This window comes from Oncorhynchus mykiss, chromosome 3 (assembly GCF_013265735.2).
Source record: "Oncorhynchus mykiss isolate Arlee chromosome 3, USDA_OmykA_1.1, whole genome shotgun sequence".
Lineage (NCBI taxonomy): Eukaryota > Metazoa > Chordata > Actinopteri > Salmoniformes > Salmonidae > Oncorhynchus > Oncorhynchus mykiss.
The window spans coordinates 45,493,047-45,513,767 of NC_048567.1; the positions used below are offsets into that span (position 1 = coordinate 45,493,047).

Genomic DNA, 20,721 nt, shown 5'->3' on the forward strand with positions numbered 1-20,721 from the left:
CTCTGCACATTGATCTGGTACTGGTACTCCCTGTATCACTCCATTCTTGTGCATTTTATTCCTCGTGTTAGTATTTTTACCATTACTTTAACTGCTTTGTTGGGAAGGGCTCGTAAGCAAGCAAGTCTACACCTGTTGTATTCGGACGCCAGTGGCAAATAACATTTGATTAGATTTTTGTTTCTTTATTTGGGGGGGGGGGGATCTGCTCAATTGACAAGACTGAACTTCACATGCGGAGTCTGCGGTGTAGCAGTGAACACTCCCCATATGCTTCTCCCCACCGGAGCCCTGGCTTCAATCCCCAGGCCTTTCCTTCCTACCTGTCTGTCTCCACTTGGTGTGGTACAACTGTCTGAATAAAGGACACTTAACATGTTTGTTTAATAAGATAAAACATATTACAAGAGTTTTTTTCCTCTGACAGGTGATTCAGATACTGCAACAGTCCTGCTAACCTGGATATCATGACCAATGATGCCCCTGGATGAACTTTCCTAAAGCCAATCAGTCACCCCACGTAGGACGTTTCTGAAGGTGCCTTCTCTAAGATAAGGACACCCTTTGTCGCTATAGTGAGTATTGTTCACATTTTTAGGACTTTCTTTAATCATAAGTATTTAAACATGCCTTCTGGAAGCGTACTGAAAGACTTTTCTACACAATAATTAGGCTCATTCACAGCTCAGGGTTAAGGGAGAGTTTAGCCTGGGGCTAAGCATGTGTTCACACTTGCACATTCTAAAGTGGTCTAGCATCCCCCTTAGCCCAGGGTTAGCTGGACCTGTTCCGGTGCAGGGTTAGCACGGACTTTTCAGAGTTATCCCCAGAAACACAAAATAGCAAGTGTGAAACAAGGTCAAAAACAATGCCTTGAATGCTCACTGTCCAATCACAACAAGTTGCACTGTCACTTAATTAACATTTGCTCGTGATGTCTGTAATGTACTCTATACGTTAGTTTGATAAGCAAATTCATCCTATTTGTCAATGGAGTGGGTACTGGGAGTGGAGTCAGGTGCAGGAGAGCAGAGAGTTGTGAACAGGCGCACACTTTATTTAGGCCGGAAAAAACCAACAGACGGACGGACGCCACTGCGTCGAAATCTCCATCCAATATGCCAAAGTGCAAAAACTCGCAAACAGTCACAATAATAATAAAGTACAGACAAATAAACATACCTCGTGAATATACAACACGGAATAACCGCACACCAGAAATAGCGCGTCCACGTAACACGAAACAATCTCACACAAAGACATGAGGGGGGGACAGAGGAATAAATACGTGTAGTGTGATTGGGGAATGAAAACCAGGTGTGCAGGGAACAAGACAAAACGAATGGATACTTGAAAATGGAGCGGCGACGGCTAGAAAGCCGGTGACGTCGATCGCCGAACGCCTTCTGAGGAGAAAAAAACGAAATACTTTCATCCTTGCAAAAACATTGGTTGCTGTGCAGGCTGGCAAACGCTCAATTTTCATTTGTTTTCATAGCTTTTGTATTGACATTTTATTGGATATATTCATTATAATAATATTGCTTCATGGTTCCGCCTTAATCGGAGAAGTTGTCTCGTTCGTGCACATAATTCTCTGATGTAGGGCGAAATTGAATTTCAAAAGTGAAACAATTGTTTCTGAGGTCAGACAGAGGCGGCAATGTTTATACAAACCATCAGGGTTGGAAATCAAATGCTAGGCTCGAAGCGAAAGGTAATGTGTTATTAACACATGTCTCATTACTTATAACATTGGTCACGTGTCAGAGATATAATCAAATCAAATGTTATTGGTCACATACACGTGGTTAGCAGATGTTAATGCGAGTGTACCGAAATGCTTGTTGGTCGCATGTTGTGTTTGTTCACGTTTGCCCAGGGCTTTGGAATAAAAGTGTGAATCCTTAGCCCAGGGTTAACAAATGGTTGTGTGAACACAGGCTAAACTATTCCAGGTCTTGTCTAGCATGGGGCTAGGATAGCCTGGGGCTAAGAACAATGCAGTGTGAAAAGGCCTTGGGTAGCCAGGCAAAAAACTAAGTCCATGGTTAACAAATGTTTGTGTGTACACAGGCTAAGCTATCCCAGGGTCAGTCTTGCCTTGGGCTAAGAATATGCAGTGTGAAAAGGCTTGTTAAGATTTTTAATAATGCCAATTTCTTGAGGAATTGAATTAATTCTGATGAACTCCAGCTACTTAGTGTTATGTAAAGCAAAACCTGTTTGTTTTTATGACTAATTGTCTACATCACCACTGTTTATGGTTGACATGCAGTGATAAGTCCCAGATTTGAACCTCTCTCCATAGGTGTCATGTTCTATTGATGCAACCCCAAAATGCACCTCGTCTCTCTTCACAGGAGACAAACTTTGCACAAAAGCACAGGCAGCAGGTAAAAACAAGCATGAGGGATCGCTCAACCTGACTACCTCCTTCCTACAAGCTGGCAAAAAAGCTTCCCCTCCCCCAAGACTCCACAGACGAAGATCAGTAGTACCCCTGTAAAATCACTTCAGATAATGGTGTTGTGCATTCTAATATGAATACTGAGAATACCTTTATGTTCAGACATATTGGAACAAACAATGCAACTGAGATTTATGCACAAAACAATCCAAAATGCGCACTATTGTAGGCTTAATCACATGACAACAGGAAGATGGATGGGCTCGCTTTCCTTTGGTTCTTTGTTTAGGTATGGCAATGCAAATATCAGGACAAGCATTTCGCTACACTCGCATTAACATCTGCTAACCATGTGTATGTGACAAATAAAATTTGATTTGATTTGACTTGGACAGGGAAATTTTAAATTAAAATCGACAAAACTCTTTAAAATGTTTTATGTTGCTAAATCAACCTGTTGGCAAAGGGGAACATAATAAACCGAGAGAAAATGAAATGCTCTGTAAACCAGACTGCATTCCAAATAAAAAAAATTGTAGCAATCAAATGAGCCTACTATGCATCCAAGACAAATATCCATTGAACAACCATCTTGTGTAATGAATAAAATGTAGATTTTTTTAAATTGAAGAACCACCCATTTAAATATGCTGAAACATGTTGGCATTTCTTACAGATTTTTATTTATAACCTTTATTTAACTGGGGAAGTCAGTTAAGAACAAATTCTTATTTACAATAACGGCCTACACCGGCCAATTGCGCACCACCTTATGGGACTCCCAATCACGGACGGTTGTGATACAGCCTGGATTCGAACCAGGGTGTCTGTAGTGGCGCCTCTAGCACTGAAATACAGTGCCTTAGACCGCTGCACCATTCAGGAGCCCAACAGATGGTAGATAAAAATCATATTTGCTAACTTAAACCCTTTATTTTGGATTTAAGGGGGTAACCCAAAAGTCAGATTCAACAACAAAGGGTGTATCTTATTTTCTATGCGGTAATAAAAAAGTGAAGGTGATATTTGAGCACTTCAACCATGATAAAAATGTTCTCTTTGCTCACTTGCTGTGGGCCATGGATGAGTTCTGACTGGAAAAAACCCATTGTTGACTCAACCTCTCCAAGGCATGGCTCATTCTTCTCTTTATCTCCCCTGCATTCTTACTTCATTTTAATACCCATTCATGACCAAAGAGTCCTCTTACTGCTCTTTACACTTCTGATTTGTATTCTAAATAGCTCATAGATCTTTTGTATTCTGATTGTTAAATGCTATCTGCAAGCTCCTGCTGCTTACACTGGGGTCTGCAGACTTTTTCCTATAACCTTTTGGAACATTGATCTCATTTAAACGGTCTTCACGAAAATGGTTTCAATGTCTCTTAAATGCACTCGAAACAATGTGAGCAACACTAATGTATTTCACAGTAATTTCTCTTGTTCCATGCATAGATTAGTGAATTATCTACTAAAACATGATAGTGAGCACAAAATGCAATGAATAGTTGGGTAAACATTTGTACTGAAGTCTCAAAAGGTCTTTATAACAGTCTTATTTACCCTTTATTAGCCCTAGAAATTGTTTTTGAACTCAGCATTGGCCCCAAGAGTATTCTAAATCAATAAATGTTATTTTATGAAGGTATACTTTTGTAATTAAATCTTTATTCATCATTGAGTGTGGAGTCAATCGTTTTTTGTTGTTGTTTTACTTAACGTGTAGTAAGTCACTGCCTCTACATTTAATCCATCAGCACACACTTCAACCACAGGGACAGAAAAAAAACTGTTTGCCAGTGGCTGGCTTTGATAAGAGGACTCCATCCAATCCTTTACAGTGGGCATTCTCTCTCCCTCTGGCCCCTCTCCTCAGGATCTGCAGGAAACAGAGCCCAAAAATGTGTTAGTTAAAAGAGTTGAGTTCCTAACAATACTGCTGCTACCTGTTCTCTGTATCTGATGGAATTGGTGTGGTACATAAAAACACTTGCTTTACAACACAAATATACGTTGAACTGATAAAGTGGGTGGATTCATTTAATCGGTCAGTAATTTCAGATTTCAAAGAGGATAACTGCATGCTACAGGCTGCAGCTACTTGGTTACTGAGTAACCCTTTTTTTTTTTTACCTAAAGATCATAGTGACCTTCCCCATCATCACCCAACACTAGCTGGGGATTACTTCAACTGAAATAAGAGATGGTGAGAGTAGTATGGTTAGAAAAAGGCGAGAAAAATGAGTGCCACGATCTGTCTAAGCATGAGCACATAAGAGAGAGATATTTCAAATCCTTTGGGTCACTCAACACTTGGAAAGTGTAGACATAACAGTAGGCCTACTTAGAAAGTGACGACCTGTGGAAAAAACGTATCAAACATATCGAATGCCAGAAAATGCCTATCAGCACTACCGAATCGATGTTATCCATGATGCTGTGGGCCGCTATGAGACCAGGCTGGATGAAAGAAAGGTGAAACCTAGTCAGTTGCACAACTCAATGCATTCACCTGAAATGTCTTACGCATTTAATCCAACCCCTCTGAATCAGAGAGGTGCGGGAGGCTACCTTAATCAACATCCATGTCATCGGTCGCCCGGGAACCAGTTGTTGTTGGAGTTAATTCCCTTGCTCAATGGCAGGACTGCATATTTGTTCACCTTCCCGGCTTGCAGATTCAAACCCGCGACCTTTAGGTTACTGGCCCAATAAACTTAACCGCTGGGCTACCTGTCGCGGAGGAGTATAGTTGATTTAGTGAGAAAAGTACATAAGTGCATCATTGGCGACTCGTCATTCTGCCCCACCTGTTTTGAGCCGCACTTGTTTAGCTACAAAAACAAATAAAAAAATATATTTGCCAGTATATTGTCGACTTGATTCATGATGACTGCTAGCTTGCTTGCTAAGATTTTGAAAGTATGGTGTCAGTCCAATCAAAGCTACTGTAGATATAACGGGATTTTACACAATTCTATCTGTGGCCAATGCCCTTGAGCCTTCATGGATGGGCACTTCTAATGTAACTCCATGGCAGCAGCCAAGAGGCTTGAATTTTCGAGCTCTCCTCGTCGATTTTTGCCTGTTTTGCATGTTATTTTGGCATCAAAACAATGTAAAAAAAAGTTTTATCATTGAGTTAATAAAGCTGCATACAAACATGGTCTTGTTTGGCTTTCTTCAGTAAGGCAGCTCCAAAATGCAAGTGTTCCAGCCTAGCTCAGTGCTTTCTGTGGTGGTGGGGCAGCCAGCGGAAAATACGGAGCATAGGGGTTGGTAATGTTCTCTAGTTGCGCTGTGATTGGCTCAGTGTTCTGTCACTCATGGGGACACTACGTCACAGCAAAATCTACGGGGAGAGCTCGAAAATTCAAGCCCCTTTTTGAACGGTCATGCAACTCAGAATTCCAAGTCAGGAACTCAGGCCTCTTTCTAGAGCTCCGACCTGAAGATCACTAACGCCATGATTCAACCTTGTTTTATTGTTCCCAGTTGTCTTGAGAGCACCATAAGTCCAGAGAATGCCAGACTTTGATGACAACATTCGATTACAAAATTTTCCCATGAAGGACCGCCGTGCCACTGTTCCAAGTGAGCATAGCACAAGAAGAAGTCCAAAAATGTATTGTATGCTGCTGCAGAAATGATGTAATATGCCAGGGAGATATGTTTACTGTAGCTAAGAAAGTAATACTAAGTGTATGTTGCCTAGTAAGCTGTTAGTAGCCCATGTGCCTCACCCAAATCATTTGGTCCCTTTTCCCCTCATAATTTAGCATACTGTTCTGATTTGGTGGTGCACATGTAGCCTATAGGCTGTTTTAGAGAAATGTCATCATCAAATATTGTAAGTGCTTTCATTGTCTGCTTAAAGCCCTCTTTTATTTATGCTATGGTTCTGACTTGGTGTACAGGGAGAATACTGTAAGAAAGGCCCATGTTCTGAATTATGTAGCTGTACATTTCAAAAGTGCTGAACAAATAGTTTTTTATATTGACTATGTCCGTCCTAGCTCTGTCATTAATGCCTTAATCGAAATTACGGATAGCCTCTTATCCGCTCGTCGTCCCCTTATGCCATAGTTTGTACATCTCAATTGTCAAGAGAAACCACATTAGTTTAAGCAAGTCAGCCATATCAGCTATGTTTTTTTTTTTTAAATGGCAGTAAATTAGATTGAATGAACTGTTTGCTGGTAGCAAGGTGTAGCAGTGGTAAGGTGTTGGGGCAGCTTTATGTACAGTTTGTGGCTACCATTTGTCACCGTTATAGTCCAATTAATGTATTGTTTAGTGTTGTGGCTTTGCTGGCATTCATCTAAAAACATGTTTGGGAGTTTGCCCCACCAAGATGTACATGCTAAAAATCGCCACTGAAGTGCACGGAGATTCCAATACCAATTAACGGCTCATTCAACACTCCATGTGTACAATCTGTCCAATGTTTAAATATTGCAAAAGGGCTACTGCGTCGATTTATCATAGCCTAGTCTATAGTTTCATTTCAATCCTCAGGTTACTAATCTATGCATTCAAGTGACGTCGGCCACTTCTGTGAGAACCCTAAAAACGACATTGTGTCACACGCGGCCAAGGCTCCTCCTTTGGGAGGAGCGCAAGGAGGGTAAGCTATTTAGGTGCATTTCAATCTTTAGGTTACTAAAGTTATTCAGACCCGCGGAGATAACCTGCATCACTGCGTTGCCACGATGTCTACTTTTTACGAGGTCGAAGTGAGTTTACCATTTCAGTCATTATTTAAAATTATAGTAATTGTATCTATAGCTTTAATATAGACATAGGTTCTATAACACATTGTTCTATATAACAAACGAGGCTGTTTCTCAAATTACTATTCTGTATACTTTCGCCGCAATTTTGGTATGCATTTTCTTTTCTCGAAGTAATTTATCAATGTTTCTCGAATAACACAAATATAGCCTTATAATAGGCCTAAACTATTCCGTCATAACTAACTTAGTTTTAATAATGTTCAGAAATAGCCAATTATAATTTTTAATAGACATATTGTAAACGATTATAATCTTATAATTATTATAATTATTTTTTGCAGCACATATTTTTTGACAACACCAGCTATGAAGAATCAGGGGATTTTGACTTGGATTTGGGTTTCGAGGAGCCGTGCAACAGAGTCGGAGGTGATGATTTTCAAAGGATCTTCTTACCGACAGTTTATGGAATAATCTTTCTGCTTGGAATCGTCGGAAATGGACTGGTAGTAACAGTGATGGGCTACCAGAAAAAGGTCAAAACGATGACTGATAAATACAGGCTCCATCTTTCTGTGGCTGACCTCCTACTCGTCTTCACGCTACCTTTCTGGGCAGTGGATGCGGCCAGCAGTTGGTACTTTGGTGGCTTCCTCTGTACCACTGTGCACGTGATCTACACCATCAACCTGTATAGCAGTGTTCTGATTCTGGCTTTCATCAGCGTGGACAGGTACCTGGCAGTGGTGCATGCCACCAACAGCCAAACCACCAGGAAGAGGAAGCTGCTTGCAGAGAGATGGATCTATGTGGCGGTATGGCTACCTGCTGCTGTTCTCACTGTGCCTGACATAGTGTTTGCCACAGCTCTGGATGGAGGCTCCAGAACCATCTGCCAGCGCATCTACCCCCAGAAGACCAGCTTCTACTGGATGGCTGGGTTCCGTTTCCAGCACATTCTGGTGGGCTTTGTCCTGCCTGGTTTGGTCATCCTCACCTGCTACTGCATCATCATTGCCAAGCTGTCCCAGGGAGCCAAGGGTCAAGTGTTGAAGAGGAAGGCTCTCAAGACCACCGTAATCCTCATCCTGTGCTTCTTCAGCTGCTGGCTGCCGTACTGTGTGGGGATCTTTCTGGACACCCTAATGTTGCTCAATGTGATCTCCCATAGCTGTGCCCTGGAGCAGAGTCTGCAGACCTGGCTCTTAATCACAGAGGCTCTGGCATACTTTCATTGCTGTCTCAACCCCATCCTTTATGCTTTCCTGGGCGTTAAGTTCAAGAAATCTGCCCGAGATGCACTGGCTGTCAGCAGTAGGTCAAGTCATAAAGTACTGACTAAAAAAAGAGGAGCCATTTCATCTGTATCCACTGAATCCGAGTCTTCAAGTGTCTTGTGCAGTTAAGTCACCATCCTTTGACTTTTAAATCTCAGGTTGAAACTAAGCTTTCTTTTTCAGGGACAAACTACATTTTGTACAGTTTTGACACCAAAACAAAAAAGACGCTCTTTCTATTTGTAGTTGCCACTTACATTTTTTTTTTGTTGTTCTTGTCAAGAAAATAATTTTATGTACAAAGGAGATTTAATCTACAGGCAGAGCCTGATGTCCATTGACTGGTCAACTGTATATATCAATTCTGCTACAGACGCAATTCCTTGCGGACTATCATAGAAGATACATTGTTCTAATACGGGACATGTCATACTTCATCATGTCTGCTTAGGGATACTATTTGTTCGTTTAAAATATTTGTAGATAGTTGTTTGCCTTTTTTCCGTTCGCACTTAACTTGTGTGATTAGAAGTTATATTATTTATTGCTGTCGCTCACACTGAATGTTTGGTATAATTATTTCACTATTTTGTTATAAGTGTTTGTATCATTTCAATGTCAATGCCATTTTGTTCAAGTGTTCTAAAATAAAATGTGGATAAATGACATGTAACGGCCATGGTGTTCATTGCTTTCTCAAACTTTTCTCTCTAAATGAGTGACTAATGTCCCCCCGGGGGCCTTATCTGACTGAAGAGGAGGACTGACCAGAGAGTCTTGTAATTGCAAGAACATCTGTGCACTTTTATATCTTAAGCAGCCGCGGCACTACAAAAGCTCTTGAGGTCGAGTCAGAAGGACGAGCACCCATATGGCTGGTTCTGGAGTAAGAAAATAATGTATGTTTAGTTTAGGTAGACAAACTGCACCCCTCCCCCAATAATGTAGTGGCTTTGTAATGATCCAGTGTGTTTCAACTTAATTACAACCTTTTAAAGCAATCTATCTGCACGAATACACAAATAGAGATGCTGACTGACCGATGTCTTCGTTCCAATCCAATATTGGTGATGATAATACAATAGGGAACACATGATTTCCATTTCATGGACTTAAAAAAAAAAGATGTACAGCAGGGGTGATGAACTGTTATTTAAGAAGGCCCGGTCACACATTCCCTAGGTGGCAAAAGGTCCCGATGAATATAGTCATTTATCGGCGTAGTAACAAACACCCACCTCACAACGCATTTATCCCGAAACTGTTAACACCCCTCTTGTAGGCGGAGATAGCATTTTGCAGTTTTAAAGCTAATTTCCTGCAATTCTACACATTTGTCTTGGGGCAGAGAAAATGTGCTTTTTTATAAGCTAATTTACTGCAATTTCACACATTTAGCAAATTCTTATGTGTGTTCATATGATACCTGAGTGACTCCACAAAAATCAATGGGTGCCCCCATGGGGTCAAGGCCCCAGGGCATGTCATCTGGTCTGATAACTACAAGATTTAGATAGCTGGTTAGACTAATTTACCTAGCTAGCTAACATGGGCTAGTTTATCAACAGGACATTTCTGACAGGTTATAAATATCTCTCTAAGGTCTGTCAGTGAATGAGATGACAAATGGAAAACTACTCATGCACTACCAAATGTTGACATTGCACCTTGTGGCTTCTACTATTACAAATCAAATACTGCATAACATTCGATTTTTTGTGTGACCCGGGGCCGTATTGACACCGTTCTGGGTCCAGATCCAGTCCGTGGTCCACTTGTTGAGTATGGCTCATGTACAGTATGTAGGCCTATGGATAGTGAAACAGAAAAAAACAAGCAGACAGACTCATTAATTGATAGTAAGCCATTGGTAAATGTGAACAGTGAATGTATCCATTTGAAATGATGAAAGGCTGATGATCAATTTGGAGACTGGAGGAAGCCAAAAACAATGGATGCCGTAGTAAATTAAGATGTTGAATGGGCTTCACTGCATTGTTGTGGTTACAGCCATTGCACCAGAGTCCAACTAGGAGGCATTACCATGACTTTACCTTTAAAAAAGGTGTAAATCACCCCCATAAGTTTATGCTTATTTTTTAGTCTAGGTTCTCACAGTTGACTCACAATAAAACAGGATGAAATAAGAAGTGCTTTTCCTGCTGGACTTGTATTGGAATGGTCCACCTATTAGCATAAGAGCTAATTGCCCCACTCAGCTGAGGGAGAACTGGGCCATTCACACTCCATTGAGTTCAGCTGGGCTCACTACTTCTGCTTCTTAACTGCCACTTGGAAACCTCTATATGAGATTATATAGAACTGATCAAAGACTAATGTTTATACTCCATCTGAAAGTCAATGTCTTTGATATTGCATCAGAGATGTATTATATTGAAATGATGCGGAAATGATTTGTTTAGTATGACCGAAGCACAATTCAGTTGAATGCAATCATCATAATCATCATTATCCTCTAATTTAGACTGAATCATTTAGATCCGTCTTGATTATCACACAAACCAATGGTTTCAAACTCAAAACTCATGTGTTTTCAGGAAGAAATGGTCAACACATTTTGAGTCAAAAATGTTCCGTGGTGATTCACTGGTTTGGATAGGATGTTTTTTTCATTTCGAGAGGTTAAAGGCTAAAGCTGTTGACATACACAGGAAATTGTTTCTAACCTGGGTTCATTAGCAATGTGCATTCAACTGTTTGGAGGTTCCGATCGAGGGAGATATAAAGATAACTTCTACTACAAGATTTGACTCAGCTAAACTGAGCTAAGATTACATTTATGGGAGATTAAAGTATAGGGTAATAGAGATCTCCTTCATATTAACCTGATGGAAGTGTTATTAGTTGGAGGCTAAAGTAAAATAAACAGACAAGGTTCCTCTGGGACAGTAACCTATTATTAACGGTTACATTGTTTTGGTTGGGAAGTGACCAGCAGGAAGACTGTTTCCTGCATCAGGAGCTTCTGTGGCCAACAGCCTGTGAAAATACTTAGGCCCCCCCGACTCTATTCAACCCTCCCAATGGACCACTAGATGCATTTAAGAGCAGGGTGCCAAAGCCATTTCGTCGCAAAGGCCATTCATGTAAAATAAAATGTCAGCGGGGCAACACACGGGTGATTTAGTTTGACCGATACAAGGCAACAAATGGAATAGTCCCAAAAGTGCAAACGCCTCCAAAAATCGACCGCACTTCAAAAGCTTACACGGTTTTGAAAACATTTTGACATTACCTGTAAATTCAGGTATTTTCTGTGTATTATTATTTCCTCAACTTCCTGTTTGGAAGTTGAACCACCTTAAAGTAGTTATAAAGTAGTTAGGCCCTCAATGAAGTCCTTGATATGATATAGCTTTATACAGTTGAAGTTGGAAGTTTACATACACCTTAGCCAAATATATTTAAACTCAGTTTTTCACAATTCCTGACATTTATTCATAGTAAAAATTCCCTGTCTTAAATCCGTTAGGATGACCACTTTATTTTAAGAATGTGAAATGTCAGATCAATAGCAGAGAGAATGATTTATTTAAGCTTTTATTTCTTTCATCACATTCCCAGTGGGTCAGAAGCTTACATACACTCAATTAGTATTTGGTAGCATTGCCTTTAAATTGTTAAACCTGGGTCAAACGGTGAATTTTGGCCCATTCCTCCTGACAGAGCTGGTGTAACTGGGTCAGATTTGTAGGCCTCCTTGCTCACACACGCTTTTTCAGTTTTGCCCACACATTTTCTATAGAATTGAGGTCAGGGCTTTGTGAAGGCCACTCCAATACCTTTACTTTGTTGTCCTTAAGCCATTTTGCCACAACTTTGGAAGTATGCTTGGGGTCATTGTCCATTTGGAAGACCCATTTGCAACCAAGCTTTAACTTCCTGACTGATGTCTTCAGATGTTGCTTCAATATATCCACATAATTTCCCTCCTCATGATGCCATCTATGTTGTGAAGTGCACCAGTCCCTCCTGCAGCAAAGCACCCCCACAACATGATGCTGATTTTCCAACAGACTTGAAGGAGTTCCCTCATATGTTGAGCACGTGTTGGCTGCTTTTCCTTCACTCTGCGATCCAACTCATCCCAAACTATCTCAATTGGGTTGATGCAGCACTCCATCACTCTCCTTCTTGGTCAAATAGCCATTACACAGCCTTGAGGTGTGTTGGGCCATTGTCCTGTTGAAAAACAAATGACTGTCCCACTAAGCACAACCCAAATGAGATGGTGTATCGCTGCAGAATGCTGTGGTAGCCATGCTGGTTAAGTGTGCCTTGAATCATAAAAAAAAACACAGACAGTGTAAACAGCAGAACACCCCCACACCATCACATCTCCTCCTCCATGCTTCACGGTGGGAACCACACATGTGGAGATCATCCGTTCACCTACTCTGTGTCTCACAAAGACACAGCGGTTGGAACCAAAAATCTCAAATTTGGACTCATCAGACCAAAGGACAGATTTCCACCGGTCTAATGTCCATTGCTGGTGTTTCTTGGGCCAAGCAAGTCTCTTCTTATTTGTGTCCTTTAGTAGTGGTTTCTTTGCAGCAATTCGACCATGAAGGCCTGATTCACGCTGTCTCTGTTACTTGAACTCTGTGAAGCATTTATTTGGGCTGCAATTTCTGAGGCTGGTAACTCTAATTAACTTATCCTCTGCAGCAGAGGTAACTCTGGGTCTTCCTTTCCTGTGGCGGACCTCATGAGAGCCAGTTTCATCATAGCGCTTGATGGTTTTTGCAACTGCACTTTAAGAAACTTTCAATGTTCTTGCCATTTTCAAGATTGACTGACCTTCATCTCTTAAAGTAATGATGGACTGTCATTTGTCTTTGCTTATTTGAGCTGTTCTTGCCATAATATGGACTTGGTCTTTTACCAAATAGGGCTATCTTCTGTATACCACCCCTACCTTGTCACAACACAACTGATTGGCTCAAATGCATGAAGAAGGAAATCAATTCCACACATTTACTTTTAACAAGGCACACCTGTTAATTGAAAAGCATTCCAGGTGATTACCTCATGAAGCTGGTTGAGAGAATGCCAATAGTCGTCATAGTCGTCAAGGCAAATGGTGGCTACTTTGAATAATCTACTTTTTTAAACATTTTTTGGGGTACTACATGATTCCATATGTGTTATTTCATAGTTTGGATGTCTTCACTATTATTCTGCAATGTAGAAAATAATAATAAAGAAAAACCCTTGAATGAGTAGGTGTGTCCAAACTTTTGACTGGTACTGTATATTTTTTACCTTTATTTAACCACACAAGTTAGTTAAGAGCAAATTCTTATTTACAATGACAGCCTAGGAACAGTGGGTTAACTGCCTTATTCAGGGGCAGAACGACAGATTTTTACCTTGTCAGCTCTAGGATTCGATCTAGCAACCTTTCGGTTACTGGCCCAACCACTAGGCTACCTGCTGCCCCAAATATATTATATATACAGTATATAATTATAAACTGGGTGGTTTGATCCGTAAATGCTGATTGGCTGACAGTCGTGGTATATCAGTCCGTATATCACGGGTATGGCAAAACATTTATTTTTATTGCTCTAATTACGTTGGTAACAAGTTTATAATAGCAATAAGGCAACTCAGAGGTTTGTAGTATATGGCCAATATACCATGGCTAAGGGCTGTATCCAGGCATTCCAGTTTGCGTCGTGCCTAAGAACAGCCCCTAGCCATGGTATGTTGGCAATATACCACACTCCCGCATGCCTTATTGCTAAGAGTGTAAGCAAAACGTACATATCTTGCATGATCTTACACACACAGAGACGTGTACAAAGCTCTCCCTTGCCCTCCATTTGGTAAATCTGACCATCATTCTATTCTCCTGATTCCTGCTTACAAGCTAAACTAAAGCAGGAAGTACCAGTGACTCGCTCAATGCGGAAGTGGTCAGATGACGCAGATGCTAAGCTACAGGACTATTTTGCTAGCACAGAATGGAATATGTTCCGGGATTCATCCGATGGCATTGAGGAGTATACCACATCAATCACCAGCTTCATCAATAAGTGCATTGATGACATCATCCACACAGTGACTGTACGTACATATCCCAACCAGAAGCCATGAATTACAGGCAACATCTGCACTGAGCTAAAGGCTAGAGCTGCCGCTTTCAAGGAGCTGGGCACACGTATAAGAAATCACGCTATGCCCTCCGACGAACCATCAAACAGGCAGAGTGTCAATACAGGACTAAGATTTAATCCTACTACACCGGCTTTGACGCTCTTTGGATGTGGCAGGGCTTACAAACTATTACAGATTACAAAGGGAAGCCCAGCTGCGAGCTGCCCAGTGACACAAGCCTACCAGATGAGCTTCGAGGCAAGCAACACTGAAGCATGCATGAGAGCACCAGCAGTTTCAGACGACTGTGTGAGCCCACTCTCCATAGTCGATGTAAGTAAGAACTTTAAACAGGTCAGCATTCATAAAGCCGCAGGACCAGACGGATTACCAGGGCGTGTACGCAAAGCATGCGCTGACCAACTGGCAAGTGTCTACATTGACATTTTCAACTTCTCCCTGACTGAGTCTGTAATACCTACATGTTTCAAGCAGACCACCATAGTCTCTGTGTCCATGAACGCCATGGAAACCTGCCTAAATGACTACCGACCCGTAGCACACCTCATCTGTAGCCATGAAGTGCATTAAAAGGCTGGTCATGGATCACATCAACACCATCATCCCATTAACACTAGACTTACTCCAATTTGCATACCGCTCCAATCGATCCACCGATGACGCAATCTCTATTGCACTCCACACTGTTCTTTCCCACCTGGATAAAAGGAACACCTACGTGAGAACACTTCCCTCTGCAACTGGATCCTGGACTTCCTGACGGGCCACCCGCAGGTGGTAAGGGTAGTCAACAACACATCTACCACGCTGATCCTCAACACAGGAGCCCCTCCTATAATCCCTGTTCACCCACAACCGCATGACCGAGCACGGCCCCAACACCATTATTAAGTTTGCCGACGACATAATGTTGGTAGGCCTGCTACCGACAACAATGAGACAGCCTATAGGGAGGTCAGAGACTGGCAGTGTGGTGCCAGGAAAAACAACCTCTCCCTCAATGTGAACAAGACAAAGGAGCTGTTCGTGGACTACAGGAAAAGGAGGAACGAGCACGCCCTCATTCACATTGACCGGGCTGTAGTGGAGCGGGTCGAGAGCTTCAAGTTACTTGGTGTCCACATTACCAACAAACTATCATGGTCTAAACACACCAAGACAGTTGTGAAGAGGGCACGACAACACTTATTCCCCCTCAAGAGACTGAAAAGATTTGGCATGGTCCTCAGATCCTCAAAAAGTTCTACAGCTGCACCATTGAGAGGATGGTTGCATCACCGCCTGGTATTGCAACTGATCGGCATCCGATCGCAAAGCGCTACAGAGGGTAGTGCGTATGGCCCAGTACATCACTGGGGCCAAGCTTCCTGCCATCCAGAACCTCTATACCAGGCAGTGTCAGAGGAAGGCCCTAAAAATGGTCAAAGACTCCAGCCACCCAAGTTAGACTGTTCTCTCTGCTACTCTGCATGGCAAGCGGTACCAGAGCACCAAGTCTAGGTCCAAAAGCCTCCTTAACAGCTTCTACCCCCAAGCCATAAGAACAGTTAATCAAATGGCTACCTGAACTATTTGCATTGACCCCCTTTTTTACGCTGCTGCTACTCAATGTTTATTATCTATGCATAGTCACTTTACATGTACATAGTACCTCAATTACCTCGACTATCCCCTACCCCCACATTGACTCAGTACCTCCTGTATTTAGCCTCGTTAATGTTATTTTATTTTTAGCTCATATTTTCTTACTCTGCATTGTTGGTTAAGGGCTTGTAAAGTAAGCTCTTGATTTGAAATATGACAGGATGATATTTCCACAGCTCTTGCGGAACTATTGTTCTTTGACCTAGTTTCAGCCCGGATTGAGAAACTATTTTTCTGTGCATCAGGGAAATAGGCCCGTCTTCTACCACCTATGAATGCTCTCTGAACAGATGACTCTGTCTCAGAAGTAACTGTCAAGAATCTACCATCTCAAAAGAATAATAACTGTCATGACTAAAGATGGAGTCCAAGGGTAAGATAAATGCTTTCTCGTGTCTCAGAATGTTTTAAACGCTAACGTTAGATACTGTAACGTTAGCTGGCTAGCTAAAGCCGGTTGTATTTTCAGATGATTGCATCAGCAATTTAATGTATCCGTTTTCCATCAAGATAGCAAACTAGTTTGCTAGCTAGCTAGTTTAAAACAGAACATGTCACGAATAGCAGCTACAGCCGTGAAGTCCACGTTTCTTTCTGCTGGCTTCTACAGTTAAAGTTTGACAGCTAGCTAACTTGCTAGAATCTTAACAGTAGCAAGCTAAGCACCATTACATGCCAATGCTCTCTGACCGTGCCATCATGCTCAATAATACATGCCACTAAATTTAGCTGGCTAACAGCTGCTTTTCATGCGTGCTGAACCTAGTAGTTAGTTCGGTAGCTAGCTTGCTAGTTAAAAACAAAGCCTTGATTTAGTGGTTGAACTTTCATTTTGCAATTTGCATGTCTCCGTACTCAAAATAAACGAGGTACATAGCTAACTACCGGTATATCGTATAAAACCTATTTGTGAGAAAGGTAGCATGACATGTGCCATTCATTATTGAGTGTGGTTGTAAAGGCTCTGCAAAAGGGAACTTGTCATAACCTGTCCATCCATACACATTCCCCCAGTTGTTTGACCAGTGGCAGTTTTCTGCTCGGGTCAGAGTGCACAACCATGTCATAAAGTGCAGTGTTTTCCTTAAAACAGCTAGGCACGTGTAGGGGAAGCATTACAATGGATTTTGGGACAGAAATAAACTGACAAGTCTAGATCACTGTTTGACAGCCAGTGTTGGACATTGTATAGCATACATTAACGCTTGTCCCCTTGCCGAGGCAAGTTAAACAAATTGTCAGTCGAGAAGATTATAGATTTAAGTTGCCCGACTGGACAAGTAAAAAAAAAAAAAATCAGATTGAAGTTACCTCTGGATGCGGTGTGTTGTGCACTGGCCCCCCAATCTCTGCAGAGCGCATCACAGTATAATTATTTTAGGCCTACGTTGACAGGCACTAGTGGTCTTTCAATCATGCAGTCGCAAGATGCGTTTTTGAGATCCGAGCCACCGTAACCGCGTGCGCATATTTGTTGATATTCATTGCTAGTGAGTTATTTCCCCAGTTATAGCTGTAAACGGTCATGGTGTTTGCATCACCTGCATGCATGCCAGTGCGAGTGGGCTTTTGCCAGAGGCGAGAGAGACGTTGTAGCAGCAGATAGTCTATTGTATATCATTATTTTAACTAGATAACCAGCCAAACTACACAATGTGTTTTGAATTGGCTATCTCGCTAGTTAACTATTTACGTATTAGCATGTATTAATGTCATGTCCAATGTCCTAAATAACTTTCCCACCCGGCACTCGTGTACAACCGCAAATATGGGTGCACAGTTTGAAACCAATGCTGAGTACTCCGGTTATAAAACGTCTCTCAAGTGCTCAAAATTGGGTGTTGAAATAATTCGGACACCGTTGGAAAGCTGTGATTCTCCTCTATTCAATACTGGCCATATAATTCCAAAAACGTTGAAAAAAATGATTAAAATAGCCTAATTGACAAGTAACAGAGAAACGTGTCTTAGTTAGCTACCTTGCTTTGAAGTCGCCCACTTTAGCCATTTGATCCCTGGTAATTGAATGAGGGAATTATTTTATAAAGACAAAAAAAAAAAACAGCTGCTCAGCAGTCCCTTGATAAGCTGACTGTGTTTGAGCAGGGTTGGATCAAAAGCCTACACGCCCAGTAGCTCTCCAGATGGAGAGTTGACCACATGTTTTATACAGTAGCCTATCAGTGCAGTATTTTACTTTGGGAGAGGGGGGTTAGTGCCTTTCTCAAGGCAACAAAGGCAGGAGATATAATACATGGGATCAGAGACCAGCAGCCTTCCATTGTCAAGTAGTGATAATAATGCTTTTTATCTTTTGAAGTGGTTCCTTGCATGATGCAACACAATTTTCAAGCACTGTTTTGGCCCATGGTGTTACAGATGTTTCTTCACTTGTAAGTGACTTGAAGTTTTGGACAAGTAAAAAGAATCTGTCCTATTTGTCCTATGGACAAGTGACAATTTGTTTTTTTACTGTCAAGCCCTGCCTTGTTCACAGCAGGTGAAGCCCAAGACTGATTTTACATGAGGGCAGGGGGATGTTCAGCAAGACGCAACGTTTTGGAATGTTCAGATAGAAATATGCTACAGTATAACAAACATGCCTGTAGAATAAGGAATCATGTCTGCTCTATTTAGGAGCTCCCGAGTGGCGCAGCAGTCTAAGGCACTGCATCTCAGTGCTAGAGGCGTCACGTCAGACCCTGGTTCGATTCCACGCTGTATCACAACCAGCCGTGATTGTGAGTCCCATAGGGCGGCGCATAATTGTCCCAGTGTCGTCCGGTTTAGGTTTTGGCCAGGGTAGGCAGTAAATACGAATTTGAATTGCCTAGTTAAATCAAAGGTTAAAAAAAATATATATATATAGAAATCCATGAATATATCTGCAAGGTTTTTGTAACTGAACGTGGCCCAGGTGTCCCAAAAAGTGTAGACAAAAATGTTAAAATAGGCCTATATATGATGAAAATCTGAAATGAGTAGGGTGCATAATCAGTCATCAAATTTCTTCCTTTGTTTTCTGTAAAATAACCCATATGCATGATGGTACATGTTGAAGTAGTCACACTGACTCTGAGTCTTTCATTTGGAGGAATATGGGCTTATTTGTCGGGAATAATTTTTTATTTACATAATATACACTTAGAAGGTTGCTTAGCAACTCAAAAGTACCGTAAATGTCACAATAGCCAGCCACTAGCCAGGAGGCTACGCATGGGAATAGGGTTGCACATTTTGGGGAATATTCTGAGGTGGAAACTTTCCGTGGGAATATATGGGAATTAACGGAAATATATGCAAATTAATATGAATACCATTTAAATGTAGATGTTTTTTGCATTGGATATATTTACCATATCATATGGAGACAGAAACATAAAAATTTTACCTTATCATAAGTAGACGTATTTGAAAATTATTATCTTCACCTCATCTTCACTGTCACTTTCCAACCTGGTTAAGGATGGCTCGTTGTCAGGCTCAAAAAGCCTCACATTTGCCTTGTATTGGTCAGCCTGTTGCATGCTTTGGTGTGTGTGTTCCCAAACAAGGACCAGTTGCACTCTGAGGCGGCTGATGTTGGGGTGATTTGGAGGATGATGGAGGCAACAGGGGAAAGAGCCTCAGATCCACAGAGTCCCTTCCACCAGGTGGCTAATGAGATATGTTGGCATGTCTGCCATATTGCATCTCCATCCCAAAGCCCTTGCTTGGAAGTGTACTTCGCCGGACTGCCAAGAACCTTGCCCTCATCCAGGCCAAGATGGCGAGGCACAGTAGTGATGACACCATAGGCCTTGTTGATATCTGCGCCAGACAGGATGCTCTTCCCAGCATACTTGGAGTCCAACATGTACGCTGGGGCGGATATGGGCTTCAGGCAGAAGTCTTCACGCTTTTGGATGTATTTCAGAACTGCAGTTTCCTCTGCTTGAAGCAACAGTGAAGTGGTTAGGGCAGTATGGATTTCTTCTATTACATCTGCAAGCAGAGTCTGAACATCAGACATTGTCTCCCTCAATCCATGCAATGGCTACTGCTATAGGTTTCAGGCTGCTTACCACTCCCTCCCAAAATACATCATCCAGGAGTATCCTTTTGATGGGTCTGTCCATATCGGCAGACTGTGATATGGCCATTTCTTGGAGAGACTCCTTCCCCTTCAGGAGACTGTCAAACATGATGACAACACCACCACCCCAACTGGTGTTGCTGGTCAGCTTCAATGTGGTGCTCTTATTCTTCTCACTTTGCTTGGTGAGGTAGATTGCTGCTAGATGACCCCAACTTAGTAAACATTTAAAAAATGGTTAGGTATGTGAAATACCTAACCTTTTTTTTTTTTTATTACTAGGCAAGTCGGTTAAGAAGAAATTATTTTCAATGACTGCCTAGGAACAGTGGGTTAACTGCGTTGTTCAGGGGCAGAGAACAACTTTTTTTTTTTTTACCTTGTCAGCTCGGCGATTCGATCTTGCAACCTTGCGGTTACTAGTCCAACA

The 20,721-nt window shown here is 41.7% G+C and overlaps 2 protein-coding genes and 1 long non-coding RNA gene across 3 annotated transcripts in view; all 3 read left to right on the forward strand.

Annotated features, from left to right (window-relative positions):
• The first annotated feature begins 1,262 nt into the window (after positions 1-1,262).
• On the forward strand, positions 1,263-2,934 carry LOC118956876. Its single transcript, XR_005046279.1, has 2 exons — positions 1,263-1,717; positions 2,364-2,934. It is a non-coding gene; the product is annotated as an uncharacterized LOC118956876 (long non-coding RNA).
• Positions 2,935-7,091: 4,157 nt separating this feature from the next.
• LOC110520024 (C-X-C chemokine receptor type 4-like) lies at positions 7,092-9,093 on the forward strand. The gene is given in 3 exon segments (NM_001124342.2): positions 7,092-7,148; positions 7,490-8,553; positions 8,555-9,093. Coding segments are annotated over 2 exon segments (1,088 nt in total). The 5' UTR covers positions 7,092-7,124; the 3' UTR covers positions 8,555-9,093.
• A 7,325-nt stretch (positions 9,094-16,418) lies between these two features.
• Positions 16,419-20,721, forward strand: part of dars1 (aspartyl-tRNA synthetase 1) — a 29,834-nt gene continuing 25,531 nt past the window's right edge. Inside the window, exon 1 of the mRNA XM_021596990.2 lies at positions 16,419-16,589. Within this exon, the coding sequence (XP_021452665.2) occupies positions 16,567-16,589 (23 nt within the window). The 5' untranslated portion in view covers positions 16,419-16,566. The remainder of the gene's footprint in view (positions 16,590-20,721) is intronic.